General features: G+C 38.3%; 1 protein-coding gene across 1 annotated transcript in view; it reads right to left on the bottom strand.

Annotated features, from left to right (window-relative positions):
- The window catches only part of SPAG17 (sperm associated antigen 17), a 218473-nt gene that overhangs the window by 121424 nt on the left and 75740 nt on the right, over positions 1 to 21309 (bottom strand). Inside the window, exons 8-17 of the mRNA XM_067710299.1 lie at positions 19928 to 20089; positions 18629 to 18731; positions 18322 to 18434; positions 13226 to 13363; positions 13024 to 13137; positions 12283 to 12433; positions 8633 to 8860; positions 8322 to 8537; positions 1090 to 1151; positions 418 to 531 (exon numbers count right to left, since the gene is read on the bottom strand). Coding sequence (XP_067566400.1) covers positions 418 to 531; positions 1090 to 1151; positions 8322 to 8537; positions 8633 to 8860; positions 12283 to 12433; positions 13024 to 13137; positions 13226 to 13363; positions 18322 to 18434; positions 18629 to 18731; positions 19928 to 20089 — 1401 coding nt within the window. The remainder of the gene's footprint in view (positions 1 to 417; positions 532 to 1089; positions 1152 to 8321; positions 8538 to 8632; positions 8861 to 12282; positions 12434 to 13023; positions 13138 to 13225; positions 13364 to 18321; positions 18435 to 18628; positions 18732 to 19927; positions 20090 to 21309) is intronic.

Raw genomic sequence — 21309 nt, forward strand, 5'->3', positions numbered from 1 at the left:
TCAGTAAATGTTAGCTATCACAACTTCCATTGACCCGTTAATTGTATCAGAAAATACTTGGAAATGTTGCGAAAACTGAAGAGAACTGCCAGGCAATATGGGGGAAAATAAGGTTGCTTCCCAATGTCTTACTTTTATTACTATGTTTTTTTAAAAAAAACATGTGCAACAGTCATGCATATCTATATTTTTTTCCTTAAAAGACTTTATAAAAAACATCCTTTTAGAAAGTATATTTTAAACTATTTTGGGCATGCAAAGCTCAATCTGGGATTAAACTCACTTTATAGGTGAAGTAAATGGGAGTATTGATCTGAACTAGATCTGAGAGTGACCTAGAAGTGAATTGTTCTAAATCACACCATGCCTCTCCAGGCCCATCTGACCGTCTTCCAGAGACTCACAGACCATTAATACCTGAAGCAGAACTTCTGGCTTAAAATGTTCAGTAAAACTCCAGTCCATTAGATTGCGTTGCTGCATTTTCTTTATGTCCTCTAACTCTGCTTCCACAGTCATCTTCTTGGGTTTCTAAAAAAATCATAGGAATCCAATTTCAGCCTTAATTTGTTTAAGTCCAAACGGAGCCCTCTTGGACTCCATCAACTAACCAGCATGCACTCCATCTAATTGGGGAAATCTGCATATGTATAAATCCATATGGCAACACTTTAAGAGAACTGCTGCCAGAAAGAGTATGCCTTTGACTTTTTTTTCATGGGCAACATAATCTAAATATTTTTATTGTTAGGTTATACTCTTCTGAGTCCTGTTAGCAATTATAGGCAGGTTTTCTGAACTCACTTCAAGACAGCATTAGTTCTACATGGCTGTATGGTCAGCAGGTGTTCGTGACGTTGCCAAGCCACACTGTCTAGAGAGGAGCATGGAGCCTGGAAGTTTTGCTTGAGCGGCTGGTGAAATTAACTCCTTTCTCTCCAGTTGGAGCTGGTCAGGGGATGTCTGAATAATCCCTTCTCCTCTAGCATCAGCATTCTCCTGCTAAGCTTCTCTCTCTCCTTTTTTTAGTTCATGGTTTTCTCAGATCATCTTACTCGCATCTACACATTTATAATAATAATTTCCTACCTTTTCAAGAGGATCAGCATTCGTGACCGCTTTATCTTTGATCTCATTGTTCATGGTCCGCTCTGTAAATCAAAGACACCAACATCCAGTTGTGTTTGGGCTTTGTTCTCATTTTAGTCAACGCTGTGCATTTTTGTTGCCATATGATCTAGGTTTCTGTGCTGAAAAGGTAATTCCTAAAAGGCATGTTTCATGCCTCCAAAAAGGTGTCTGTGTCAATAATTCTCAATCAGTGTCTACCTAGAAAAGTTATGCTAAGTCCTTTGAAAAGAACCCAGCTTCCTATACAATACATTCCTAAATCATGTTAGACAGTCTGCCTTCAGACTGTATGGCTCACTTCTAACAATGTCCCTTTACCTTACAAGCTGCAAATATTTACTGATTAAACTATGTCAACTGCTCACTACACACTGTTGTGTCTTGTCATGCTGGCAGCTATCACAAAGGCTTTTCAAACTTCTTGGTCATATCTTATGGGTGACAAACTAGGACAGGGGCAGGGGATGTATGGAAAGGATAACTACCAGATAAAGGCAACTCCTACCAGAAAAAATAATACTATATACCATCTTGTAGAGTTTTTCCATTCATTAATTGTTTATTAATTTTAAACCCATTTAATGGGCATCTGCAGACTTATAGAGTTTTAAAAAGTTAGTTAAATGAATAAAATGAATCGGGAGCTGGACTCCACTGCCCCATACCATGGACCAATGTGAGTCACGCACATCAGTTCTCCCTGTGACCAAACAGTAGACTTATATGATAATTGGGATTATGATATCCTTCTTGAGTACCGAGCAAACAGCCATATAAATGGACAGAGAGGAAACAGAATCATGCTGTTGATTTCTGAATCACCATGCTTCAGTAATTACTAAAGTTAACAAATGTTACACAGAAGAGTTCTATGATATATATTTCACGTGGATAGACATCTTTACTGTGAATGTCTCAGAGTTTGTAACATGCTCTTGTGACTGTGAATCCCTAACAAAGAAATGGATAAAGTACATAGCATTTTCCAAATCTGACCAAAGTAATAGAGTAAGGGTGTGAATCTTGTAACATACCTGTCATGCTGCTGAATAACAGCCAGCCGGACTTTTTATCACCCTTAGAATAATAGCAAATTAATCCCTACAAAGTCATATATGAAATGGCTCCAGCTTAACTCTCCAATCACATCTCCTTCCACTCTCCCTTGCTCATTCCACACCAGACTCACGGCTTGCTTGTTGTGTCTTGAAGTTTTTGAACTTGCTTTTCTCTGTCTGGCATGCTTTGCCTTAGATAGTCATCTGTTTCAAACCCTTACTTCATTCATATTGCTGCTCAAATGTCACCTCCTCAAAAGCCTTCTGCTTCTTATCCTGCTTTATTTTTGATCATGGTATTTATCAGTGCCTAATAATATTTGTTTATGTCTGTCTCTCCATATCAAATGTGAATTCCTGGAGAATAAGAACTTTATCTTATTTTCCCTAACTGAATTCTGAGCAACCAACACATGCTAGGAACTCAGTAAATATATATATTTTTTGATTGAATGAGAGAAATCTATACCATATACTGAAACTGGAAATAAATACAGGGCCACATAGAGAGAGAAGAAATGTGGAAGAAATCCTACAACAAAAGCTTATTTGGGGGTAAGCATAAGATTTAAGTTTTCATTCTGTGGCAAAGAGAACCATATCTGGGTTTCTAGAGGGAGTAGTTAATTACGTCTAAGCAGGATAGGTCAATGTTTTCCTTGCTTTTAGGAGCATAGCTACTTATATCTTTACTACTAGTTCCATCTCGCCTTGGGCTGGTGAGGGTGACAGCATGAATGTTCCATTTTGATTTAGAAGAAAACTATAAAGACAATTCAGTATTTATATAAATACAGCCACTCAAGAGAAAACTCAGGCCAACTATAACTCTAAATAGACCATGATGTCCCATGTGTCCTTGAAGCAATTGATATGAAATCTGTGGAATAAAAATTATTCTATTCTGTGGGCTGCCAGATTTCCGGGAGATCTGATATTCCCTCTTGTGTCTAAGGATCCAGCAGAAAAAAGTCTCCAGTTTAAAAAATATGTTCTAAAAATTTGTGCACCAGTTATTTTGTCAAAGGAAAGAACATTCTAAGACTAATGTGAACTCTCTATTTAATAGTAAAGCAAGAGTCATTTTTTCTTTCTTCCTGATTTCTCCCTTCAACCGCATAATCCCTTGACAGTGTGATTCAGTAGTTTTTGACACATCTGGAAATGGATGCATTCTCATTCCTTTGAAAAACAACTTTCCTAATCTGTTTTACTTTAGAGATAACAAGATCCCTCTGCAAAGCAGTTACTTTATTAAAAAAACACCCAACAAGCATAAAGGGCACATCTAAACCTATAGCCTCACAGTTATCAACTCTCAGGTTTTTCATAAATATCCAATAGGCCCTGTCAAGTTCAAAAACAGTCTCAGATGGATGTTTGGTTGAGAAAAGCACAAATACTCAGCTCTTCATGTCCAGGAACAGGCTTTTATATATATCTGATGCTAAGATGGTTGTGCAGGAAATACATGAACAATTTCTGCTTTGTTTAAAGAGATCTAAAGTCGATGCTTTAGAAATGTGACTCAGGGTTAGGGGAAAAAGCAAAAAAAGATTAGCAACAACAACAAAAAATTCCCTTACATATAACAGCCGCAGTGAGGAACCAAGGCTCAGCTGCCCTCCCCCACCCAAACGTAACAGTTTCTTGATGTAGACCAGCCTACACCCTGTAGAATCCCTTACAGGCCAACCCTTACAGGGTTCAGCTCTCACGATTGCTCGGCCTCTAGGATACACTGTCCATCACAGCATTTTCAGCCTTGATGATTTAGGGAGTTGCTATAAACATTTACTTTGCACCAGGATCCAGAACACCAACTTATGTGGTTTGACCACCAGGTGGCAAAAGTTGCCTGAGAAAAAACTATATACCAACTGCTCTAAAAAAAAAAAAATTAAAAAATTAAAAAAATTAAAAAAGCAAAATAAAACAAACAAAAAAAAAACCCTCAGGACTTATATCTCTCCTGGCTTATCCTGGCTCTACATTAACTCAAAATGACTTCTTTGGAACTTCCTTGGTGGTCTGGTGGCTAAGGCTCTGCACTCCCAGTGCAGGGGGCCCAGGTTCCATCCCTGGTCAGGAAACTAGATCCCACATGCTGCAACTATGAGTTCGCATGCCCCAACTAAAGATCCTGCATGCTGCAAGGAAGATCATGGATGCCGCAAGGAAGATCCTGCATGCCACAACTAAGACCAGGTGCAGCCAAATAAATAAATAAAGTATTTAAAAGAAAAAATGACTTCTTTGCTATACATGTACATTCCCATAGGATTCACTAATACCATAACATCTCAGGCTAACTTATTTGGCTTAATTTTTTGTGAGCTGGGCTAATAGGTAAGGGTATTTAGAACAGAGAAATAGGGAACCAGCCCTAATGGTAAGGAACCAGCCCTAGGAAGACCCGAAGGCAACAAAATCAGGTTAAGTGTTGCCATGAAGAAGAGACTATGAATATGGCTAAACTATCAGATGCATCGCAAGGAATTTCTGGAACTGAGGAAGCCACAAGACAGCCACAGTGGAGGAAGCATTGATTTGGAGTTAGATAGCCCTCTTTGGAATCCTGACTTCCTGCTTGTATGTGGTTGAAAAAGTTACTTAACCACTCTGAGTCTTTGTTTCCTTGTCTTCAGAATTAGGCTAATAGTAACTTCCTCATAGGCTTGATGTTTATATAAAGTATTAGTTAATATATGTAAAATAGCACAGTGCTTGGAATATAGCAGGCAATATTAAATAAATGTTATCTCCCTCCCTCCTTTGTCCCCTTCATCCTCACTTATCTGCTCTGCTAACAGGCAAGGAGATTTTCCCTAACTCCACTCCATTGATGACTTCCTCTTCTACCCTCATTTAAGTAAATGACATGGTAAGATGACCATTTAGTCAATACTGACTTAACACCTATTCTTTTGTGGCACTGACCATTTTTTAATGCTTTTTAAAATTATGAAATATAATACAGAAAAGTACAAACAACATAAATGCTTGGTATAATGAATAATGATAAAGAAAAGTCCCAGCACTCCAGACATCTTATGCACGTTCTTTCACAATCACACTTCTTTATTAAACTTGCATATTATTCCTGACTCTCTTTTGTGGATTATTTTGGGTTTTCTACATACACACTATTTACAAATAATAACAGTTTTGTTTATTCCTTTTCAACCTTTACAATATTATCTTTTTCTTGCCTTACTGAGTTGGCTAGCGTCTCCTGTGTAATCCTAAATATGAGTGTTTATAGTGGATAGTCTCCTGATCCAGGGAAATCTTTTAACTTTTCATCTTGATATATAATGTTTATTATAGTAATTTTAAAAATAACCTTTATAAAGTAGAGAAATTTTCTTTCTATTGCTAGTTTGTTAAATTGACTTCATAAATCGTTGTAGAATTTTAAGTGCTTTTTCTGCATCTATTGAGATATTTTTCTTACTGTGTTAATTGATAAATGATGTTGATTTTACAATGTATGTTTTTTCCTTCAATCTCGTTATAAAAACTTGTACTTGATTATTATCATTTTGTATATTGCTAGATCAGTTTGCTTATGTTTTATTCAGGATTTTGACCTATATGTTCATGAATAACTTTGATTTATAATTTTCTTTTATTGTACTATCTTTGACAGTTTTATTATAAGGCTGATGTTAATTTCATAAAATGAGTGGGAGAGAATACCCCTTCTATAGTTCCTGGAATTAATTTTTGTTAAGATTAGAACTATTTCTTTTTTTGAGCATTGAATATCACTAGCCAATGACATTATTTGGGAAGATTTTAAATTATTGATTTAATTTATTTAAATAGTTACAAGACTATTCAGGTTCTCTATTTCTTCTTGAGTGAATGTTAGTAAGTTATACTCTTCTAGTAATTTGCTCATTTCATTTTTAGACTTAGTGGAATAAAGTTGTTTATACCCTTTTACTGTCTTTTAAATTTTTATAGGATTAAAAGGAAGTCCATTTCTTTATTCCTAATATTTTTATTCCTGATACACCTTTATTTCTAATATGGTTATTCATGCTTCTTTTTGTGATCAGCCCTTTGTAAAAAAATTTCTCAATTTAAAAAATCTTTTCAAAGAACTAAACTTTTTCATTTTATTTGTTCTACCTATTGCATCTATATTTTCCATAATTTCTTTGTGGTTTGAGAGCATACTCTGTAGTTTTGATCTGTGAAAAATTGTTTTAGGACTTGTTTTCTGATGTAGTATATGATTAATATTTTTAAGATAAACATACTTATGACCTCTAAAAAGCTATAGTATTAAGGAGGCCTTAATATAGGCATATGAATAATGGTAGTAAGTAATAGGAAATGATAACTGATGCCATGAAGGAAGCATAGATTAATTATGACCATATGGAATGGTAAGGGAGGCATTTCCTGGTGTACACATGTAACAAAGCTTCATGGAGGTACCATTCAAACCTAATAATAATCAAAAAGAGAACTCTAGTTGGAGGGTATTGTGGGGAAAAGTCACAGAGATTGAAAAGAGCAGGCTGCCTAGAGGAAATAGGGCCTAATTCTGTTTGGCTAGAGCATAGGATAAGTGAGCAAAAGGGAAAAAGTAGAAAGGGTTTGGGAAAAGTAATCTGGTACTGCTGAAGAAGCACGTAAAGCAGGCCAAGAAGTTGGGTTCTATATTGCAGGTAGTAGGGAGCCACTGAAGGTTATAAGCAGGGACATAACAGAAGTGTATTTTAAGAAATTAATCAGTTGTGTGTAAGACAGCTCAATAAAAATTTAGCCTAATATTCTTCTATGCTTCTATACCTCCTAATACAACAATATTTATTATGCTTTATTCTAGAATGAGAGTAACTGCCTAAGCCATGAGGAGGAGGGAAGGGAACCGATGTTCACTGAGCACTGATTTTGTACCAAGCTCTGCACTGGGCAGTTCATTATGTTACTGCAGGTAATTTTTAATAATTTTTGCAAATAATCACAATAGCCTTGTAAAATACTAATGATGAAAGTTTTAATTATGTTCACTGTACTACATTTATGAAGGTAAGAGTGGACTAAGAGGTTTTATATTTTGGGAAAAAAAAGGTTGAAATAATGAGGACTTACTCTACAAATAATAAATGCTGGAGAGGGTGTGGAGAAAAGGGAACCCTCCTACACTGTTGGTGGGAATGGAAATTGGTACAACCACTATGAAGAACAGTATGGAGGTTCCTTAAAAAACGAAAAATAGAGCTATCATAGGATACAGCAATCCCACTCCTGGGCATATACCGTATCCAGACACAACTATAATTCAAAGAGATACCCACACTCGTATGTTCATAGGAGCACTATTTTCAATAGCCAAGGCGTGTAAGCAACCTAAATGTCTATTGAAAGATGAAAGGATAAAGAAGATATGGTATACACACACACACACACACACACACACACACACACACACACACGGGAATATTACTCAGCCATAAAAAAGAATAAAACAATGTCATTTGCAACAACATGGATGAACCTAGATCACATTAAATGAAGTAAGTCAGACAGAGAAAGAAAAATATACGATATAATTTATATGTGGAGTCTAAAAAATGATACAAATGAACTTATTTACAAAACAGAAAGAGGCTCACAGACATAGAAAACAAACTTGGGGAGGGGAGGAATAAATTAGGTGTTTGGGATCAACAGATACACATTATTATATATAAAATAGATAAACAACAAGGACCAACTGTATAGCACAGGGAACTATACTCAATATCTTGTAACGACCTATAAAGGAAAAGAATCTGAAAGAGAATATATATATATATATATATATATATACACACACACACATATAACTGAATCACTTTGCTATATATCAGAAACATTGTAAGTCAACTCGACTTCAATAAAAATTTTTTTAAAAATAATGAGGACTTACTAACAACACTCAGTAACAAAGTTTAATTAACCAAATAATTTAGATATTAAACAGTTTTTCAACTGAAATAGGGAGGCATTTAAATAATGCATCTTGAATCTTTTTTTTTTTTGGTTTATACATTCTCTAGTAGCGTCTATACACACGCACGCACACACATATAGACACATGTACACACACAGAGACACAAGTTTACTTACTCAAAGGCTCAGGTTGGAGCTGCGACTTCAAGCTTTTCTGCTCTGATGGTTCTCTGTAATCAGAGTCTAAGGATTTCCTATTATCCAGGTCAGAATACTTCATATTGTTAGTATCAGGCTGACTAGGATCGGAAGGTTCTTTGTTGATCTCATCATCTTGCATAGATGTTGACCAATTCTGATCCAGAAATAAAATTCTGTCTTTGATTCCACTATCTAGGCAGTGTAGAGAGGATCCATAAGATACAATGCTAGACAAATGGACAATCATACAATGTGAGAATACTTTTTGTTCCTTCCAGGCAGTGTACCTGTTCGCTGTCTGGTCTCTTGGGTATTCATTTTCATGATGTACTTTTGCCTTATCTGTTTAGCAAATCTGGCAGGGTTGTCCCATGGTATGTTGAACATCTCAGAATCTGTCCCATACATCATTCTAGAAGGTTTTAGTTTCCCTTCTTCATCAACCTCAGAGAGTTTCAGGCTCTCAAAAGTAAACACTTTGAAGGCTCGTTCTACTTCATTCCAGCTCAAGACTTCTGTAAGAAAGTAGGACAAGTGCTGCTAGGAATGCTCTTTATTACCACATGGTACAGGGCTAAAAGAGGGACAACCAGGGAGTCAGTCCACCAAAATGACAAAGGAGTCACGCCATGATGGGTGTTGACCTGACTTTACACACGGGCTCCACAATTCTGCAACAAATACCAAAGGTAACTAATAATAAGAAAGCTGCACAATCAAGATATAATTTATTAAGATAACGCTCACAAACTGCTTCGTAGCTGAATGAATATTAGGTGTCCAGATTAATTCACGTGGACTTTCCGGGGTATCACATTGGTTGAATATATTTAAAACTTGTCATTTTTCATAGAGAGCAGACTTGTGGTTGCCAAGGGGGAGGGGGTAGGAGAGGGATGGACTGGGAGTCTGAGGTTAGTAGATGCAAACTATTACATATAGAATGGATAAACAACAAGGTCCTACTGTATAGCACAGGGAACTACATTCAATATCCTTGGATAAACCATAACAGAAAAGAATGTAAAAAAGAATGTACATGTATAACTGAGCCACTTTGCTGTACAGCAGAAATTAACACAATTGTAAATCAACTATACTTCAATAAATAAATTAATAAAACGTCATTTTTAAGCAAAAGCACCTTTTGCTGTGGTTGTAATTTAAAACAGAGAAATCACTCACTCAAGTCTAACATAGGCTGTTATGTTCAGTAGGCTTTTCTGTTCACTCAGGCTAAGAAAAGGCCTCTTTCCACCCAATGAACTGGTACAGTACTTTTCATAATTTTACTTTAAAGGTTATCAGCCTTCAAGGGGCTATATTAACTTGTGTATTTATTCTTTTATAGCATTTATTCATGCATTCACTCACTCACCTGTTTTTGTTTTCTATGTATTAGGCTTTGTACTCTATGTATTTTTCTTTGCCTGAGATTTAAAGAAAAGATTTGGTTCTTGTGCTTTAGAAGTTGAAGATAGAGGTGGGAGGTAGGTGTTAACAAATAACCATGGAATTCAGTGAGGGAAGGCGAAATGATAGTGACAGATCAATGAATCAGAGGTCACCTACACTTCCTCTCCAACAGAGGTGAGGGCAGCGGGAAGGTTCCTTTTGGAAAAAATACAAGGAAATTCAGAAGAGGGACAGGAAAGTGGTTAAAAGTGACAGAATTAAGTTTGTTCATTCATTCATTTCACAAATATTTTTTGAGCACCTACTAGTTGCCAGTGACTTTAGTAAAGGGACCACAGCAGTAAACAAATCAATGAACTCCTGATTTTATGGATTACCCATTGTAGCAGTTAGAAACAGAATAAACAGATAAGTGTATAGTGTATCAGAGATGATAAGAAGAATAAAGCCAGGTGAGGGGATAAGAAGTGATAATGGTTGGGGAGAGGCTTCTATTTTATATAAGGTAGCCAGCAAAAAGCCCTCTGAACAAGTAAAGCAAAAATGTGAAAGAAGTGGGGGAGCCATATCGATATCTGGAAAAGAGCAAATGCAAAGATGGAGGCAAGGGTGCAAGTGACTTGTCCAAGGAATCACAGTAAGGCCAACCAGATAGAGTGGAGTAGAACAACGAGAGCTTGACAGATGATGAGCTCCAAAAGTGGGCGGCAGAACAGCTTAGATTTTATTAATACTTTGAGGGAAATGGGTGATCACTAGAGGGTTTTGGGCTAAGAAGGCACATGATCTGACTGACATTTTAGAAGGGTCATTCCCATTATTGTGTGAAGAAAAGACTGTAGATAAAACGGGGAAAGCCTGGAGACCAACTGGAAAGCTATCGAAATAGTCCAAGTGAGAGGTGGTGCTGGACTGGGCTGGTAGTGAGGGATGTGGTGGAATTGGTTGTGGGGCGTGAGTAAAAAGAGGAACCAGGGATGACGCCAAGGTTTTGGTAGAAAATAGTCACCATTTACTGAAATAAGGAGGACCATGAAGGGACATGTTTTGAGGAAATCAAGAGTTTGGTTTTCGACTTGTTAAGCATGAGGAAAGAGAAAAGGAGGCGAGGCAGAGGGACAAGGGTTTGGGATGGGATATGGGAGCAAGATATGTGGGCAGTTTCAGTGGTGGCAACACAAACAAGAATCTTGTGTATTGTACAACACGGGGAATATAGCTTATATTTTGTAGTAACTGGAGTGTGACCTTTAAAAATTGTATAAAAAAGAATGTGTACATATCCTCCCATAAAAGACAAAAGCAAATGTGAGCATACGAATCATCCTCTTCTTATCTTTCGTTTCCTTTCCTTTTTTAACTTAATTATCTGGGAGACTGTTCCACATCACGATATAGATATGCCCCACTGTTGTTAAGTCGCACGATTTTGTACCACATAGGTTTCTGATATTTTAATGAGAGCTTCTGATGGACATTCAATTTGTTTCCAGTATTTTGCTACTGTAAAAAAATGATTCAATAAATGTGCTTGTTCATATTAAAAAAACCCCAAGAATCCTGTGCTGCGGAGGGTAGAACTAAGGTGGAGAGAGAATAAAATCATATCACGGGGCAGAAGGAGAATAGGAGTGTGGCAGGATGGAGGTAAAGGCCAGATGTTCTCAGAACACCAGGAAGAGGGTGATTATGTAAACAATAGACATGACATACCCAGGCCCACTAGGCTACACCCCACATTTCCATGAGGTGAAGGCATGGCAGTATTAAAAATTTTAGCTTTTTCTATTACTAAGCCTGCTAAAAAAATGAAAAAAAAATCAAGATTAAAATATTTCATAATTTGCTTAGAGTTAGAAATGAAAGGAGAAGGAAGAATCTGCACATGCTTTTTTCTTTTCTAGGTCAAATCAAAATGTCTATGTAATTTCATATTTCTTCTAATAAGCAGGAAGGCATTTGCTTATTGCCTCAAGTGGAAATAGTATATGTTTTAGGAAATGATTGTCTATATCATAAAATTCCCATGAACTCTGCAATAAGAAGCTGATTTTAGATATTTTTAATGACCCCTCTTTCCACTGTCCTCAAAGAGCAGAAAATGGCCCTTCATGTTTTGAGAGGAGGTGAACTGGTATTAACACTCTCAGCACCACACCACAGGGGGCGCTCTAAGTTCTCCTCTTAACCAGGATGGGGGCTACCATGTCATCTCCAATGATGTCAATGAGGGGATGTGGGACTGGGAGGCGGGGAGGAGGAATAAAGAAGGGGATTATGCTTGTAGAAACAGTGAAAAGAAAAGCCAGGGCATCAAATTGAAGAATGTTATGCATCACAGCTATCATCCTACTGCTAATGATATTATTCAAGATAAGAAAAGTGCAGTCAATCAAAATACCCACCCCAGCCTCTGAAAGGTCAATAATCAAAATACTTTTTGCAGATGGGGGTGTAATCGTTAGAGGCACACGTGACCATAAATGAACGAACTTAAGCTACGACAAAGCAATGTACTCACCACTTGTACAAAAGTGCATGAGCTCATGAATTGTAGCTAGACGTTTCGTGCTGTTCCATGGCGGGGGCAGAGGGAATTCAAGGAATTCCCACAGTGGCAACTTAGACTGCATCTTCTGCTCAATTTGAACCAGGTCAAAATTCTTTAGGTCCTGATGAAAAAGAGCAACATGACAGAAGACATTAAAATAAGCTGTCAAGTGCCTTATGCATATGGAGAAGGCAAAACATGATACCCTTGCTCTCATTATTTGGGAACAGGGGAAATCAATGGTAATTGGGGAAGACAAACTGTTGGTATTTTGCTGAAGGTCAAAAAAGCTAGTTCTCACTTTGCCAAAGGTTCTTGGTGCACACAAATGATGGATTCCTCATTCACAGTGACAAACTGCCAAAGTCTCAAATGTATTCCTCCCTCCCTTCTGAGATCCTTTTCTGGCCTCCACTAGTTTTTTCATATTAGCAGATGTATAAAGCAAGGCTTTAATGCAAATTTGGTGTAGTCGCAATCAATTTAATGGTCCGTTGGACCTCTGTATTTAGGCCAGTTTTCTTTGCTGATGTAATTTCTCCTTTATTCATTTCCATTTTCTGAGATCTTATTTTGCAAGCAGGTATCTACTTCGTACATTACTGGTAATTAGCATTGGTAAAGCTATCTCATTAAGATTTCTTCAACTGAATAATTACTAATGAGATTTCTTGCATCCATTATCCTCAGGGTAACCTGGTTACTTATTACCTTTAGCACATATTTCTTGTGGGCGAGGGCATCGTGATAGTTCAGTAGGAGAGGGCCTCTGGGCACTGGTTTGCTTTCATTTTCCTCTTCAGGTAAGAATATTTCATGGAGATTCTACTCAAATTAAAACAATATTGATGTAAAGAGAGAGTTCATACTTTTCAAAGCATACACACTTTTTGGTTTTCTCACACCATCTGACCTTTTTCTCCCTCTCTGTCAGACAGAGAGAGGGCAGGATGGACATGATGTGAGCTGCAATTGTGTGGTCCAGCCCATCTGCTCTGGGAGGCGGCTCCGCCAGACTCGGTGGGACAAGGTCTTCTTCACTTGCCACAACCTGTTGACATAAAGAGTTGGGAGGAATCAGTTTAATAGTCAGTTCCTTACTGATAGTCAGGTATTTCCATTGCTTTTAGTAAAAACAAGGCAGTTTCTACCAAAAAGTTTGGTGATTATACAAAGTGGCAGTGTAATTACCAGTGACTACCAAAGTAAAAGGGAAAAAGTTTATAATCCATTAAAACATTAATTTATATATAATTATATATATATTAAATTATTAAAGTATATATAATTTTCATACATGTACTAGAATAGATAACACAAAATGCAAATGGTAAACAGGAAAATTTACCATGGTAGAAATCAAACTAACAATATTAATATAATTTCTCTTAATGATTTACTCTTTCTTTTAAAGGACTCAAAACTGTGCTCTCACATCTTTGGATTCAATAAGTATTTATTGAGTGCCTACCACATGCCAAGCACTGTGTGGGCCACCCTCACATACATTATCTCATAAGCCTCACAGCAATATTGCTGAGTAGCTATTATTTTCCAATTTACAGAAATGGAATTAGGGTGAGGGAAATTATGTGCCCGGCCCAAGCCCAAGGCTGCTTACTGGGAGGAACTGGGGTTCAGGTCAAGTCCTTAAGATAGAAAAGTTATACATGGTGAGATCAGTAAAGGGTAATATTCTTCTTAATATGGAGAAAGTGAGCCTAGAAAGATTAAATGCCTTGTTCAATTTTACGTGGTAAACAAGAAGTTGAAATATAATCAAGATAGGCACCTAATTTATAATTGTTCTCTTCACCTTCAATACCAATATCACCCGCTATGATTTCACAGCGCTCTACAGGATTTTTCAACCTTGAAATTTAAAGACATTTGGACTAGATTTTTGTCATGGGGGCTATCTTGTGCACTACAGAATGTTTAGCAGCATCCCTGGCCTCTCCCCATTTGATGCCAGTAGTACCGCTCCAGTTGTGGCAGCCAAAAGTATCTCCAGACGTTGCCAAATGTCCCCTGGGAGGCAAAACCCCCTGTTGAGAACAATAACAAAATAGTTGTATACTCTTTACTGTTTATCAACACATTACTTTTAAAAGAGTCACTCCTGTCTCCACTTTCTCTCTTCCTACCATCTCTTGGACCCACTCCAATCACAAGAGACCATGCAGAACTGTTCCATCTCTGAAATGTTAAACTCTAATATCCCCTCCTATAAAATCCCACCCGATTCCTCCTATATTTCAATTTTTCATCCCTTTATTATCAAACACTTATTCAGTCAACATGTATCTCTTATTGGAGCCTTCTATGTGTCAGGCACTGAGCTCATCAACTGTCCCCTTTGGTACACAGAAAACAGTGGATGGTTAGTAAATATTTGTTGCTTTGAGTTGAGTTGAATAAAATAAGTAAGATTAAGATAAATAAAATGATACTGTAAGCCATATAGGGCTATTAAACTTTTACAAATTTATTGATATAATAAAACTACTGATCTTCCAAAAGCCTTACAGGGTAATTAAAGGCAAATATGAGTGTGCTTACCTAATTGGTTAGAAAACTAAACAAGTCAACAAGCATAAAAATGTATGCTGGAGGTAAGAGATGATTAGAGTCTAAAACTATTTTAATATTCAGTGAGATAAAGGAATATTTACATACATGAAATAAGAAGGACAGTTATAAAAAGAAATTAGAGAATTTATAAATTAAAAATGTTATTGTTGAAACAAAATTTCAGTAGCAGACTAGACTCCACCTAAGAATAAATTAGTTGGAAGTTAAGCTGAAATTCCCAAAGGGGTAAAATTGAAAGAAAATTTAAAATACATGGAGGTAAAAACTAGAAATTCCAACATCTGTCTAATAATAATTAGTATAAATCAAAAGAAATAATATTTGAAGATATAATTTAATTGAACAAATATATATTCAGGGTCTACTATGGGCTAGGTGTGGTTACTGTGTGCTGAGCAGAGAGCAATGAACAAGACTAGATTAGGTCCCTGCTTGCATGGAGCTTACATTCTAGTGAGAAGAAGATAATACATAAAGGAAATAAACATTTTTCTTTTTTTAAAGAGCAGTTGTTGATAAGAAAATAAAACAAGGTGAAATGGTAGAGAGCACTCTGTTGTTGTGGGCCTTCTTTAGATCAGGTGGTCAGAGAAAGCCTATCTCAGAAATGCCACTTTCTCTGGGGACTGAATGACAAGGAGTATCCATCTACCAGGCAGACAGACATGTGGGAACAAAACTTTCTAGGAAGAGAAGTTAGTGTAAAAAAAGTAAGGTGTAATTAGTGAACGTGAGGAAAAACCAGAAGGTCTATGTAGATGACCAGTAGTGAGAGAGAGAGAGTGGGAGAGAGGGAGAGAGATGGGGGGCAGGAGATGAGATGACAAACATCCCAGAACCATATTTTTAGGGTCTTTATGGACCAGCACAAGGAATTTTGATTTAACTCAGAATGTGATCAGAAACCAGATTATAATCCTTTAGATCACAGAGGCAATGAAAAAACAAAGCCATAACTATACATAGCCTTGGAGGGAGGAGATATGGGGATATATGTATAGGTGTAGCTGATTCACTTTGTTATAAAGCAGACACTAATACACTGTTGTAAAGCAATTATACTCCAGTAAAGATGTTAAAAAAAAAAAAAAGAAAAAGATAAAACTCTAATAACTACCAGAAAGAAAAAATAGATTACCTACAAAGGAAAAAGTATCAGATTGACATCAGACTTCTCATCAGCAGTGTTAGAAGGGAAGACCACAACAGAGCAATGCTATCAAAATACATTTCCACTTAGACTGATGAGGTTCAAAAGTGGTTTCTGTCACTTACTACTTGGATAATTTACTTTTTAGGCCTCAGTTTCCTTTTCTGAGAAATAGGGAATAAAAATAGTTCCTGCTCCATAGGGCTGTTCTAAGGATTAAATGAGTTAATTAACAGCAAATTCTTTTCAAATGCATATATAGTACTCACGAGAACTGACGATGTACACCAGGTCACACAGGAAGCCCAGGAAATTAAAAAATATTTTTAACATCCAGATCATGCTTATTGACCATAATGCAATAAAATTAGAAATGGACAATAAACAGTGGAAATTAAAAGATTTAGAACTGAATACATTGAAAGCATCATGATGCAGCCAAAGAAATACTCAAAAGGAAATGCATAGCCTTAGGTAAAGTGAAATAGACTAAAAATAAACAAAGTGAGCTTTCAGTAAAAGTGAAAAACGAAATAAACCCAAACAAAGTAGGAAGAAGGAAATAATAAAGATAAATGAAGAAATTCATAAAATAAAAAGTAAAAAGGAGTGGATCAGTGAAACAAAATGCTGGTTCTGGATAAAGAAGATGTGGCACATATATACAATGGAATGTTACTCAGCCATAAAAAGAAACAAAATTGAGCTATTTGTAATGAGGTGGATAGACCCAGAGTCTGTCCTACAGAGTGAAGTAAGTCAGAAAGAGAAAGACAAATACCGTATGCTAACACATATATATGGAATTTAAGGGAAAAAATGTCATGAAGAACCTAGGGGTAAGACAGGAATAAAGACACAGACCTACTAGAGAATGGACTTGAGGATATGGGGAGGGGGAAGGGTAAGCTGTGACAAAGCGAGAGAGAGGCATGGACATATATACACTACCAAACGTAAGGTAGATAGCTAGTGGGAAGCAGCCGCATAGCACAGGGAGATCAGCTCCGTGCTTTGTGACCGCCTGGAGGGGTGGGATAGGGAGGGTGGGAGGGAGGGAGACGCCAGAGGGAAGAGATATGGGAACATATGTATATGTATAACTGATTCACTTTGTTATAAAGCAGAAACTAACACACCATTGTAAAGCAGTTATACTCCAATAAAGACGTTAAAAAAAAATGCTGGTTCTTTGAAAAGACATCAATAATCGATATACAATTGCATCCATGATCAAAAAAAGAGGGCACCAATAAATAACATCAGGCATAGGAAAGGAACATAACTAGATACAGAGAAAAACTTTTCAATGTATATTAGTGAATAAAGAACTTTTATGACATTGAAAACAAATAAAATGGACATGTTCATTTAAAAACATGAATGACTGGGCTTCCCTGGTGGCGCAGTGGTTGAGAGTCCGCCTGCCAATGCAGGGGACACGGGTTCGTGCCCTGGTCCGGGAGGATCCCACATGCCGCGGAGCGGCTGGGCCCGTGAGCCATGGCCTCTGAGCCTGCGCGTCCGGAGCCTGTGCTCCGCAACGGGAGAGGCCACAACAGTGAGAGGCCCGCGTACCGCAAAAAACAAAAACAAAACAACCCCCCCCCCCAAAAAAAATATGAATGACTAAACTTGCCCTCAGAAATAGAAAAATCTGATTAAATCTACAAGTGTAGGGCTTCCCTGGTGGCGCAGTGGTTGAGAGTTCGCCTGCCGATGCAGGGGACACGGCTTCGTGTCCCGGTCCGGGAAGATCCCACATGCCGCAGAGCGGCTGGACCCGTTAGCCATGGCCGCTGAGCCTGCGCGTCTGGAGCCTGTGTTCCACAAAGGGAGAGGCCACAACAGTGAGAGGCCCGCGTACCATAAAAAAAAAAAAAAAAAAAAAAAAAAAAAATCTACAAGTGTAAAAGAAATGTTAAATGCAGTTGAGGACCATTTACCACCCCACCCACCTGCCCAACTCTGTTCTCTTTCATTAAAAGAACACCTGATAGTTTTAAAGATATGCCTACCAAAACTTCAGCGAACGTTATATAAAATCATTCCAAAATGTAGCAAGAAAAAGAGGATTGAAGCTGATAAAGCAGATTTTAGCTTTATCTAAAATGTTCTAATCTTTGCAAAGAAGAATGCATTCAGGTATTATGAGCGTAATTTTAAAACAGTTAAAAAACAAAAAAACCAGAAGCAAAGAGAGATGAAGTGATTGACTCAAGGTTGCCCACCTGGGAAGAAAGCTTCAGCATGTATCCACTTACCTGTTCCAGCATACAATGCAGTATCAAGGGCACAGAAATGAATTCTTCTGGAATTGGATTCAGCAAATCATTGTAATATCGCATGTCTACTTCATTTGTGATGACGGAAGCCACTGTAAAAGATACAAAATACCACTGTTCAATTAAGATGTGTTCTCCATTTCTCCCATCAAAATTTCATCCACAGATTCAAACTCTGATCATGCACTGATAAATGTAGGATCTTGAGGTGGAAAGAGATGTGAAAGCGACACCAAGGACAGTCACTCCTCAAAGCACCAGCTCCTGGCACTGATCCTCCAGCTACAGGTTTCATACATGCCTGGTGGTGGTGGTGCAGCTGGACCTTGCAGCTCTTCATATTGTTGTGTTTTCTTCTTTCCAGGGGTTACAGCAACAGTTTGTGGGGGCTAAAATAAGAATAATTAAAAAAACAATTGAAACATCCAGCTGAGAGATGCTTTCATCCAATGCTGGTATGATGGGACTCTGACGGGATTCCGGGATTCTGAGATTGTATGATTATGTTCACACCACAAAATCATTTGCTAATATTAGGATCAAATAAATGGGTTTTGTCTGAGGAAGGAAAGAAGTTAATGAAAACTGAAAAGAAGTTTTCAGTTTTTCCTAACAGAGCCCACTGAGAAATTTCCAGGAAAGAGATGGGAAGATGGGGCATCTTCTCTTCTCTTCTGTGTCACCCCGGGGTGACACAGAATCATGCCATTCTCCCTCTAAGAATCCTTCAACGGTTCTCCCACAACCTTCAGGATAAAACCCAAACTCTTGAGCTCAGCACCAAAGAACATTCTGGCTCCCGCCTTTCCAGCTCGTGTTGCTGCTCTCCACTTTGCATGTATCACCTGGGAGCACTGCCGTACCCCGTGGTGTGGTCCTGGACGCAATACTTCTTTACTGTGACCTCCATGTCTTTGTACATCTTTTCCCCCTTCTTGAAAATACCACTCTGTCCCTCTCCCCAGTCAGGTTTTGCCCAGGCAATTCAGCCTCAGCCTTCAGCACATCACTTACCCTGCCTGGTAACATCTTCCCGACTCCCATCTCTCCATCCCGCTCTGCTCAGGAGAGGTGCCCTATTTATAGCTTCTCCTGCAAGCTCAGCTAACTGTCCTCACAGTGCTCATTATGCTAAACTGAAACCACCTTTGCCTTGACTGCCATGTCCCCTTTAAAGGTTAACCACAATGAGGAGGACAGAGGATGGGTCTTGTTCATTATAGTATCGCCAGCACCTGGTACAGTGCCAGCACAGGGTAGGTGCTAAAATAACATGGTGATTAAGTTATCAGTAGCCCTCCTTGTTCCAGATGCTATTTATCGCTCCACGGCTGAAAAGTGGGTTCTATCATCCCCTCTGTGTGTGGCAGGTAGTTGGGGGTTTCATAAAGCTCCCATCACATGGATGCCCTTTAATGCTGTGCCTGGGGGCCTGGATCCCACCCTCACCCATTAAATCCCAGCAGGCAGTGTTCCCTTGCTACCAGTATTTATGTGATTTTTTTTCTTCATGTTTTATAAATGTGAAAATTAAGTTGTTCAGCAAATCATTCGGCCAGCTAAAGACATTCTCGCATATGCCTACCTCAGAAGTCAACGTAGCTTCTAAGATAGGTTTCTCACTAACCACCTGTGGGACGTTAATAAGCTGCATGTTTTCCAAATAGTGCTGGTGCTGCCTTTTCCAATCCAGGCTGTCGTACATCAAACAGGCAATATTTTCAAAAATGTTGGTGCCCAATTCCAGCTACAGGTGAGAGAATTCATGACAGTTAGTCCTTAGTTTCATGTTGTTGGAATCAGATGCATGATTTGTATCTCCCTTATAGCCAAACTTATCACTTTTTACAGGGAAGTCCTTCCCCAGCTGGTCCCCAAACCACTGAATCCCAGTCATGGTGACCAAGTCTTCATTTGCTGAACCCTTCGGGCCCTTCTTGTTCACCACAATGCAGACTGTTCCCTTTGGAGGGCCTATGGCTGCCTATTGTTAAGAGCCTAATTAATGCTTCAACGAGGTGAAAAGTGCCCTATTCATTCATGTCAGCAATGTGGCCTATTTTCTAGGTATGTCCATTCCTAAAGCAACTCATTAGATAGGTAATTTCCATATCCTCAGCCCAAGACAAGCTGGGGATGAGCTCTTGCTTGGCGACAGACACAAGAATCACAATGGCAATCACCCACTCGGCTTTGCACACCATCCCCACAAGTCCACTGCAGTATGGGTGCAATCAGGATTTCTTCCTTCCCTCACCTGTGCTACCTTTAGGGAAAAAAAACCCCTAAGACGTCCTAGTAGACTAGTACTACTATAATACCCACAAGTTTCATGATCTGGCAAGTGGGTTATGGATCAGATACCTCTATTACCTAGGCTTTCATTTCCAGAAGTGGAAAAGCACTGTTTGTTAGCACTAGGTGTGTCTGCTTGAAAGCGAAGGAGGATTAAATAGTCTCCTCCTATGTCCCAGCCACAGTGGTAAGGTAGAGAGAGAAAGCACATGGTGGGAGCCAGCGAATCACAGTTTGGCGTGAGACCAGTGAAGTGTCAAACCTCGCCCATCCTCACAGCACAGCTGCCAGTCTGGACTTCACGCGTCCCCGCCAAGACTGAGAATTCTTCCGTTAATATCAGCTTCAAACTGATATTCTTTGCCCACATTCTGGCATATAAACACATTTTTGTTTGTTTGTATTTGTAAGAAATATAGTAAAAAACTTCTGCCCTATTATCCCTTAGGGTAACTAGCTAATTTCTTTTTAAATCAAATAGCAACTCGCATGTTAAAAGCCAGAAAATTATTTCAGCAACCGAGGGCTTGACTTGAAATGTTGCAGATGTCGTTCATAGGCAGTTAGCGCTTCTTGATGGGCATTTATTTGATATAAAGCTTTCGTTACCTGGGTTCAGCAGAAATACAGCTTGCCTGCTTGCAGCCAAGGGTACTAATGCTTTCCTTCTTC

This window comes from Pseudorca crassidens, chromosome 2 (assembly GCF_039906515.1).
Source record: "Pseudorca crassidens isolate mPseCra1 chromosome 2, mPseCra1.hap1, whole genome shotgun sequence".
In the NCBI taxonomy this organism is placed as follows: domain Eukaryota; kingdom Metazoa; phylum Chordata; class Mammalia; order Artiodactyla; family Delphinidae; genus Pseudorca; species Pseudorca crassidens.